The 9,804-nt window shown below is 37.1% G+C and overlaps 1 protein-coding gene across 1 annotated transcript in view; it reads right to left on the reverse strand.

Annotated features, from left to right (window-relative positions):
* Positions 1–12: 12 nt before the first annotated feature.
* The window catches only part of LOC107677507 (collagen alpha-1(VI) chain-like), a 43,872-nt gene continuing 34,080 nt past the window's right edge, over positions 13–9,804 (reverse strand). Inside the window, exons 27-36 of the mRNA XM_016472432.1 lie at positions 7,411–7,476; positions 6,424–6,459; positions 5,140–5,176; positions 3,686–3,694; positions 3,453–3,577; positions 3,069–3,178; positions 2,701–2,887; positions 1,655–1,826; positions 1,529–1,558; positions 13–1,447 (exon numbers count right to left, since the gene is read on the reverse strand). Of these exons, the coding sequence (XP_016327918.1) occupies positions 846–1,447; positions 1,529–1,558; positions 1,655–1,826; positions 2,701–2,887; positions 3,069–3,178; positions 3,453–3,577; positions 3,686–3,694; positions 5,140–5,176; positions 6,424–6,459; positions 7,411–7,476 (1,374 nt within the window). The 3' untranslated portion in view covers positions 13–845. The remainder of the gene's footprint in view (positions 1,448–1,528; positions 1,559–1,654; positions 1,827–2,700; positions 2,888–3,068; positions 3,179–3,452; positions 3,578–3,685; positions 3,695–5,139; positions 5,177–6,423; positions 6,460–7,410; positions 7,477–9,804) is intronic.

Genomic DNA, 9,804 nt, shown 5'->3' on the forward strand with positions numbered 1-9,804 from the left:
CAGAAGCCTTAGTGGTGGGGTGTAGCATCTTTTATTTCAAATACCTTTACAATAGCCCTGAGGCTGGTCTCAAATACATTTCTGACATGAGAAGCCTATTGGTAAACTCTTTGGTTAAAGACATAAAGAATAATTTTGAAGAAACCAGTATTTACATTGGTAGCACCAAATTTATATTCAAGTTTTATTTTTAATGCTAACAATTAAGTGTACCACGTAATGCAAGTAAAGAATTCCTAGGACTTGGTTGCAAGCAGGGTCCAAAATAATTCCTTTTCAATTGTCGAGGATAGATAGATAGATCGATAGATAGATAGATAGATAGATAGACTGATTGATTGATTGATTGATTGATTGATTTGATTGATAAGAATGTGTTCATTTTAGACCCTGGTTGCAAGATTGTTTTTTAAATGCATTTTAAAGAGTCTAAGTCTGTATCATCAAAGAGAGATGACATCAAAGAGATTTCAGCTCCTTACCAATGAAAAAAAGAATTTTTCGTGCCCTCAACAGTGGATATATTATTTAATGCTAATTTCTGGTAGTCATGGACAACTTAATACAGTCATAGTCAAAGCTCTAAAACCTACTCCAATATTGACGTAATCTGTGAAACGACTTGATTAATCCCTTTACTTAACAAAAAAATAAGTGACAAAAATATTTTTTAAGAATTCTGACACAATCATTTACTGTCTTTTATGAAATGTAAGAGACTATGAAAAACCTTTGAAGTTCAGATATATCATTCACATGAAAAAAAGACAAAAAACAAAAACAATCAAAGCTTGTGCTATACTGCCACCCACCCCCTTTATTCCTGAACCCCTCCCACTATCCAATCACCCCCTTGACTCCAGGGAAATCTTGCGGGATACAGTTTGGTAAAAGACCCCAGTGACCAATGAGCGGTAGTCGGGTACTTTGAAAAGGTGGCGGTTGGCGTATATATTGTCATAGGGCCGTCCTCGGCTCACCAAGGTGCGCAGGTGCACCTCGTTTACCTGGTTGCCCACGGCCAGCACGTACAGCTCAATGCCTGCGTTGCTCACCTGCTCCATGGATTTTTCAATCTGGATGTTGTTGACACCTTGAGAACGACCATCCGAAAACACCAGCAGCTTCTTCTTCCTCGTCCTGCCGCCCCTGAAGCGCTCAATGGCGAAGTTGAGAGCATTTGTTACCTGTGTACCTGCATTCTGGAACTTTGCCTCTGTGATCTGAGCGCCCACCTGGGTGGTGTTTGAGGAAAATTCGGCCTCGAAGTTGGCATTGTTGCTGTACTGGCCAACGCCAACCCGGACCTGGAAGCCTCCTCTTTCTGCTGACAAAAAGCGCTTAGCCAGCATTTGTGCGAACTCCTTGGTCATCTCGAAGTTCTTGGAGCCCACGCTTGCCGAGCTGTCCATCATGATGAGGACATCGGTGTTGTCATTAAATGAAACTGGACAAGAGGAAGAAGGTGCAACCGTTATTATCTCATAGTGAAAACAGCAACAATTGTGGCTCTCAAATCAATACTTACTTGGACAAGTATAGGTGGGACACTTCTTGTCTGTGAAGAAAGCACAACATTGTGAATATCTCTCAAAATCAAATCCAGAACTCACAAAGCACCCTAAATCTGCAGCAGATGCAGTATTTAACCTACCTTCACAGATCCTCTCAGTCAGGTTTTGCAGGAAACTGTCATCCAGAAGAAGACCAAAGTTGTTTAAGACAAAGGAGAAACCTTCTCTGGGATCATCTTTACACACAACCTCCTCAAGCTGTTCTGGATTGGGCTTCCTTTCTGCATAATCCGTCACTCCAACGCCACCAACCTGCCAGAAATCATAAGCGAGTCAAAGTTTCCATCTACCGGTACATCCTTTCTGGTTGTGGACTTCATTTAACTCCATGTCATGGGACCATACTTGGATGCCAATAACATCAAATGTCATTGGATCACAAGTTTTCCCTAACCAAAAATCACATCTGCGGGATATTCGATTCATATCTCTGAATAATGAATTCCACTTCTATGGAAGCAGTTTCAGTACACCTCCTCAAAGATCCACACAACTGCATTAGTTCATTAGCACAAAGTTCAACAAAGGGTCAATGGAAAAATGTGCCATATGTGCCAGAATGATATTACATTGCTTCCTGCATACTTGCATACACTTTCAAACTTAAATATCCAGTGAGAGGCACTTGAAGCATGCTCAGCTTAATCTGAAACAGATGTACGTGAATTTGGCGATGTTTTATGTTGGTTGCTGCACATATTGAGTGCTCTTAACAAAATCAAGCAACAAAATCTCTTTTAATGTGATTCATATTTCAGGGGACTTGTACCTGAGTGCTCCGCATCGCAAGTGCAATGCTGTATCAGGTGCGTTACCGAGCAAGTTTACTATAGCCATACATATGGAGCTGGTTGTGTGATGCAATTGTCGAAATCATATGCTATGGTAAAACTACTTTGAGGTAATATGTAGTTTTGCACAAGTAACTGTGCAAAAACCAATCCCGATTAACCGGCATAATTTGTGTGAACAGGAATAAAAACGGTTGGCTTTTTACTGTAAATAGTGTTTATTTCAACTAGAAACTGGGATTGTACCATATGTTTAGGTATGTTTTTTAGTTTTGCAAAAGTTGAGGCATGTTTTTTTCCAAAAAGCCTATGTGGTCTGAGTTCACTAGCTTTACCTTCAGTCCCTTGCCGCACAGCACGTTTAGGGGCACAGTGTCTCTTTTGGTGTCAGAACGTCCATCAGTAAGGATAATGACCACACTCCTCTCCGTCACAAGCTTGTTAATCATGTTGTTTAGCGAGTACTGCAGAGCTTCTCCAGTGTATGTGGCTTCAGCCAGCCAGCGCAAGTCTTTCACAGCTCTAGTGAAAAAGATCATTTTTCTTTATTTCTTCAGACACAATGCCAGACGTACACACAAAATGCAAGCTCATCTGAAGAGGAAACAAATTCCTTCAAGCCACAGAATTGTATCTTGAAGTTGTTTTTGCCATATTGTGTGCAGACTATGGCTTTTAACAAAAGAACGTTGATATTTCGTACTGTTTTAGGTCTGTCAAGGTCTTAATGTTGGGGTCACCAAGCTGTACGACCTCCTGAGCATTGGCACCGCTGTACTGCACCACGCCAATACGAGACTCATTGGCACCAAACTGAAAGAAAAATAAAGAAACTCAGCTTAAATACATCATTGTGTGAAATTCATTCAGAAGAGCCCATGACCACCATGCATTCACAATTGGAGAAGACCAAATGTAATAATTTATGAATCAATCATTGAAAAACCCAATTTGGTCAACACTAATCTGAATAAGATTGGAAACGTGTCTTCCTTAGTGTCTATGGTGATTACAACTCTAATAAATCAAAGCTGACAGTTAACTGAAATGTTAATGAGTCTCTTGTTGATCTAAAAAGGAAGCTTACCTGTTTTAACTTGAGTCTGTCCATTACCGTCACAATGAAGTCTTTAGCGATGGCAAAGTTAGAAGCTCCAATACTCTCAGAGCTGTCCACAATGAAGACAATGTCCAGGGGTCCACATTTGCATTCTTAACAAACAAGAAAATACATGCATATAGAGAAGATGGCATTGCTAAACGCTAAATAAAAACACAGTTTGAAACATTTTTAATATACTTCAAAGTCTTGGGACTTACCACAGCAAGCTGAAAGAAAGAAAGAAAGAAAGAAAGAAAGAAAGAAAGAAAAAAAAGAAAGAAAGAAAGAAAGAAAGAAAGAATGAAAGAAAGAAAGAAAAAGAAAGAAAACACATTACATTTGCATCAAATTTGACAATATCAGGCAAATCAAAAATGTATGTTCTATCAAAACATTCACAGTAAGGGATCCACAATTATTTTGCTATTTCACAGAACGAAGAATCTAGTCTGGAAATAATAAGCTTTCATAAAACTTCACTCATTAGCACTTACAAAAGATCAGTTAATGCTCTGACCTAAACACCTGACAGTTTTATTATCTTATGTCTCAATTTATAATCCTAAAGCAGAATTTCAAAAAGACCATAATCTGTGTTTAATCTGTGGTGGCAATAATTAACAGAACAATGGTTTATAAGCCTCTATTAAACAGACGTAAAATAAACCAATCTGTGAAAATCTGGACAAAACAAGTAATATGCTTGGGAGTGAAAATAAATGATAAAACTCTAATAGACACAAAACAGCCTAATCTCAAATGAACGGTTGGAGCTATTTGTAACAGATATTTTTTATTTTGGACAAGTTTGTCTGCTTTTTTCTGGTCCCTGAGATTTCATTCATACAGTAATACATTTCAAACACTGCTTTTACTCATTGTGTTTAATCTTACATGACTAATGTAATTTATCAAATTAAATACTAACACAACAAGAGTCAAGTTTTTTTTTTTTTTTTTAAGATGAATGCACAAGGGCCGTACAGGGAGAACCTTCATATCCCAAAAATGTGGACCATATTAAGTAAAACAGCAGCCCACAACACATTATTTGCACCTGATTGGTTAATACTGTCAAATCCCCTTCCTTCAAACTAATGTGTAACCTTACACTGAACTTTTACACACTTCTGTTCAAAGCAACAGTGTTTTCTCTCTCTTGGATTATGTCCTGCTTTCACATGCCCGGATGGTGATATTAAATATCTAAGTTAAGCTTCCAAAACTAATATTTATGATAAACGTGCACAATATGATCATTTAAATGAATCCACTCTGGGTAAAAGGCTACAGTTCCAATGAGAGTTATAAAACAAAATAATGAATATCCTTTCAAAAGCAAAAAAGACATAATTTGATTAATTAACTTAACTAGACATATTATACATATGAATGGATGATTTCTTTTTCAATGGATGAAAAAGCACATTTATATATGAATGGTGGTATTCATCAAAGTATTTTCTAATTTCTCTCATGCCGTACCCAACTTTTTGCATGTTTTCTACTGGTCTGCAGAGTATTGTGAACATCAATATTGTGCATCATCACTTCATGGCATGAGTTGATGTTATGTTGTTAAATCAGTGTGGGTGACAGGCAGTACGCCGTTTATGGAGGCAGTGAAACTGAGAAGTGAGTCATGGTTAAATACAAACACAGGTCTACTCACAGCACATCTTCATGATGATATCCAGAATCTCACATTCCTACAAATAGAGAGAGACAGTAATACAGACTGCTGCTTCTGCAACTGATTTTCTCTGTCGCCATTTTGTATCACAAAATGGAGCCACAAGTACATGTTGTTTTAATTACAGGAAATTCTGCTGCACAACGCTCCCCAAAGACTCACATACTGCAATACACTTTTTTTTAAAAGTGCATTTCCTCTTGTGCTAAAGGGCACAAGCACATACTATATAAATATACAACATCAGTCCTGATAAAGGGGTAATTTATTCAGGGGAATTTAATTTCCCCTGATTTTTTGATAAAGATTACTATATTAAAAAAAGTTCAAATCTTTCTTTCCAGGAAAAGAGACAATTTATTGAAACTAACAACTAAATAAATGACTCATTCTATACCAAACCATTTTTTTTACATCAGACATATACAGTACTTTGTACACATAACTACCATATTTACATATCAGCGCATATCTGGTATTAAGAAACTTGTCTCAGTATTAAAAGAGAGATTATACTATTCCTAAACACCAGAATAACTAATAATAAAAGTAAAATGTGGGACACTTTAAACCGTTTCTGTTGGTGTAACAGCTCTGCAGATCCTTCTGAAGGACGTTAATCATTAGTCTGATTTTAAAAGTTTATCCAGCACATTTAGAACTGCTTGCTTAGTAAACCTGTCACGATGGAGCATTAAAAACTAAATTGAAGTTGTATCTTATTTCACATGCGAAAGGCTGTTTAAACAGATGTCTTAAAGGCACAGCAGCAAAATAACTATAATGGTCAAAATGGTCTAGCGGTCACTAAATATTTTTTTTTTTTACTTTGCATTATGCTTTATAAGTGGCCCTCAGAAAAAAAAGGGGCCAAAACGACCTCTATAAATGTCACTCTTGAAAACTGCACATCTATAGTGTCATGCATTCATTTCTTTATGCAGTTGGAACAAGGCAGCTGTTGTGTGCTATTAAAAGATGCTTTTATTCCACAAAAGGAGCAGTCTAGTATGTGCTTGGGCCTTGGCTAGAGAGTTCCATCGCTACTGACTGTCAACAATGTGGAATTCACAAAAATAGCGGAAAGTGAATTGTGGAATGTTCAGGATCATTTATCAAGAGCACTGTCATTATTTGCGTTGCTCTTTGTCTCTTCATACAGGAAACTGTGCTGGAACATTTGCATTAGACTATATCCAATAATGTTTGCCTTTGATTTGTGCATTCAGTAAAACTCAGTTTATTTATATTAAACTCACTCACATCAGCTCCTTGTGGCCCAGGTGGTCCTGGTGGTCCCTGTGCATGAATACAAGACAAATGAAATGTACAATGTGCAAACTGAATTCACACACCAAATGCAAATATGACTGCTTCTGTAATATCGAACAACATAAGAAGGTCTGTGCAAAGGTCACTGTCTGCTTTGTTACATGCTACACAGATATAGTTCTGCCAGAGCAAAGAAGCTCTGAATCTCATTGCAAATAAGAATATTTTTGAGACCGTTAAGTCTCCTCCTCTCTGGATGTCATCCAGTGGCAAAGAGGAACATCACAAAATTGCAGGCTGAGAGAAATTTCCCTTCCCACACTCCCATAACTCACTGCTGCTCAGCGCCCTTTCACATAACTGAAGATATGTACACTTAAAAACTTCTCTTAGCTCTTACAGTATAAGAGCCTGGTTGTTTATTTCTGAAAATATAATAATGCCAATCATCTTCTATATGTATCGGATTTGGAGATATTTTTTTAGATATTTAACCAGGTTCAGGTCCAGGTTTTTGACATGTTTTAGGTTAAGTGAACATGTCAAATGTGGCCAGTGGTGTTTCAGATACTATATCAAGCTAACAATAAAACTTGTTTTCTAACTTTTATTTGGCCAAAATTTTGAGGTTAGATTTGTTGATCACATTCCATTGGATTTCTCAACAAAAGGTCGAACTGAACATCCATGCGCCTTTGGACGTCTTGACATTTTGTGCAAACATTTTAGATCTCAAAAGTTCCAAGACTCAATTCTGACAGCAGATCAATGTGTTTGTTACTCTGATCCAGAATACAAATACAGTGATTACAGTATGCCAGGATACTGACATAAGCACCATAATTGGTGCAGAACATCGTACTCATATGAACCTTCATTTGAGAACATGAATCATGATATAATATGTCAACTTTTATCATACTCCAGTAAGGGAATATACAGTAAACACATGCTAAATACATGAAGCGGTGCACTTACAGAACTTCCTTCAGATCCTCTGTGACCTTTGGCTCCTTTAGGCCCAGGTGGTCCTGGTCTGTTATTCTGTGGAACACAAAATATAAACATTCAGCCTGGAAAACACAATGCTGGCAGAGTTATTAGTAGCTGTACCATTTTAATATGGTTAATATATGTAATTTACAGTGTAAATAAAAAAACATACATCTGTTTTATATTTTTGTGAATTTAGAAAGACTTAGAGATTTTGTAAATAGTAAGTAAAACGAGTGTATACTTTTAATTTAATTCGCATTTTCTATATGTTCTACTTGCAATATTATACAGTGATCCACTACTGAAAATGCATCTACTGTGCTTTTTTGTAATATAATATTTTTTACATTACAAATGAAATTATCAGCAGAACAGCTAAAATGTTACTTCAAATAGTCATTTTATATCAATATTTAAACAAAAATTTCAAAACCCAAAACATCTGTTAATTTCTAGGTTTAATTTAGACTCTTAATTCCAGATTTTCAGACTTTTGGACATCACTGTTATAGCACTACTATAAGCATCGCAATCAGCTGTTTAAAACTCTCCCAGACAACAATCTTGCTTCATATAAACAATTTAAATGGTCGGCAATAATTCAGCTGCCTCTGCACAGTTTTGCCTCCAGCCCAGCAGATACATTCATCCCTTCATATGTGACTTGTGCCAGATTACGGTTAGGCGGAGAGATAATACTAACCACCTGTCCCCTGTTAAGCTGTCTCTCCCATGCTGCTTCAATTACCTTCAAATTCCTCACTTCAAACTCCACAACTGTCACAGACGTTCTCCTAGCAAGCTCACAGTAGGGACGAGGTTAAATGATGCCGTCATGCCAATATTGTTTTGGTTCATTGTGATTACCTTGATAGATATGAGACCAAGTGTGGGCCCCTCGGGTTTGGGAGAGGCCGGAGGAGCCCAATCAATTGTTTACAAGGACAGAAAAACATTTCTAAACACTCTTGGCCAGCAGAAAGACAGAGTCAAACATAAGGAAGATCAAAGCACCTTCATGGCTCATATGGAGCAGATGTGAGGCCCTGAATATCAATGTATAAAAAACAATGTATACACCATTAAATCAAACACTTAGCATTTGCACAAACATTATAAAAACATTATTTTTTAAAAGTAATAACACATTCACCAAGAAAAATAAATGTATATTACTGTTAATATGTATAATTAACAGAATCCAGAATGCGAATGCAATATTTATGCACGCTTCAAACAAATGCACATACTATAAAGTGACCAAATCACCTAACAGCTGTACTAGTGGAATCTTAGTAGAGGCAAAGAAAATAAACATTCATTTCCTATAAAAAATTAGATCAGAAAAAATCAGAGTTGTGAGATGTAAACTCACAATTGAGAGAAAAATGTCTGAATTGTGAGATAAAAGGTCAGAATATAATTAATAAATAAGTCAGTTATAAACAGTTATAAGACTTTTATTCTTAGATTTTTTTTCTCAGATTTTTGAGTTTATATTTTACAGTTCTGAGTTTATATCTCACAGTTGGTAAAATCGTGCAATTCTGATTTGTGCAGTTGTGAGAAAAAGTCTGAATTATGAGATTGAGGGCCCTATCATACACCCGGCGTACTGCAACACCAGGTGTGACGCAAGTGTTTTTTTGCTAGTTTCAGCTCGATGCAGTTATCATTTTCACGTCCAGCGCCATGTTGTTTAAATAGCAAATGCACTTGCACCCATCTGTTCGCCCATGGGCATACTGGTCTGAAAACAAGGTGTGTTCAGGCGCATTGTTGGCGCGTTGTTATTTTGAGGCAGTTGACCAACCAAAGCCTGGTCTAAAGTCAATGGCGCAGTATTTTTTTTTTATTTATTTAAAGGGCACGTTAGTCATATGCGCCTATAGGTGGGTGCACAACGCACGTACACTCTGCTCATTACACGCACAGGGACGTGCAGCAGCACACAAACATGCCAAATATTAAAAATTATCCATTATCCAATCAACAGCAGTACAGAGTATGAAAAGACAATGCAGAAAAGCTGAGCGGATGTGGCGGAAGACGAAACTTGAAATTCACTATAGCATCTACAAAGACAGACTTCATGCTTTCAATGTGGAACTAGCCACAGCTAGACAGACCTTCTTCTCAAACCTTATAAACAGTAACTTAAACAACACTCACACTCTTTTTGCTACTCTTGAGAGACTGACAAACCCTCCAAGTCAGATTCCCAGTGAAATGCTCTCTGACAGCAAATGCAATGAGTTTGCTTCCTTCTTTTCTGAGAATATCAATAATATCAGAAAGGCGATTGCCACATCCTCAAGTTATGCAGAGGTCAGACAGATTCGACCGCAATTTCAAAAAGGAGTTACCATGTCTGTT

The sequence above is a fragment of the Sinocyclocheilus anshuiensis genome, unplaced genomic scaffold, assembly GCF_001515605.1.
Source record: "Sinocyclocheilus anshuiensis isolate Anshui unplaced genomic scaffold, SAMN03320099.WGS_v1.1 scaffold660, whole genome shotgun sequence".
Classification (NCBI taxonomy): Eukaryota; Metazoa; Chordata; class Actinopteri; order Cypriniformes; family Cyprinidae; genus Sinocyclocheilus; species Sinocyclocheilus anshuiensis.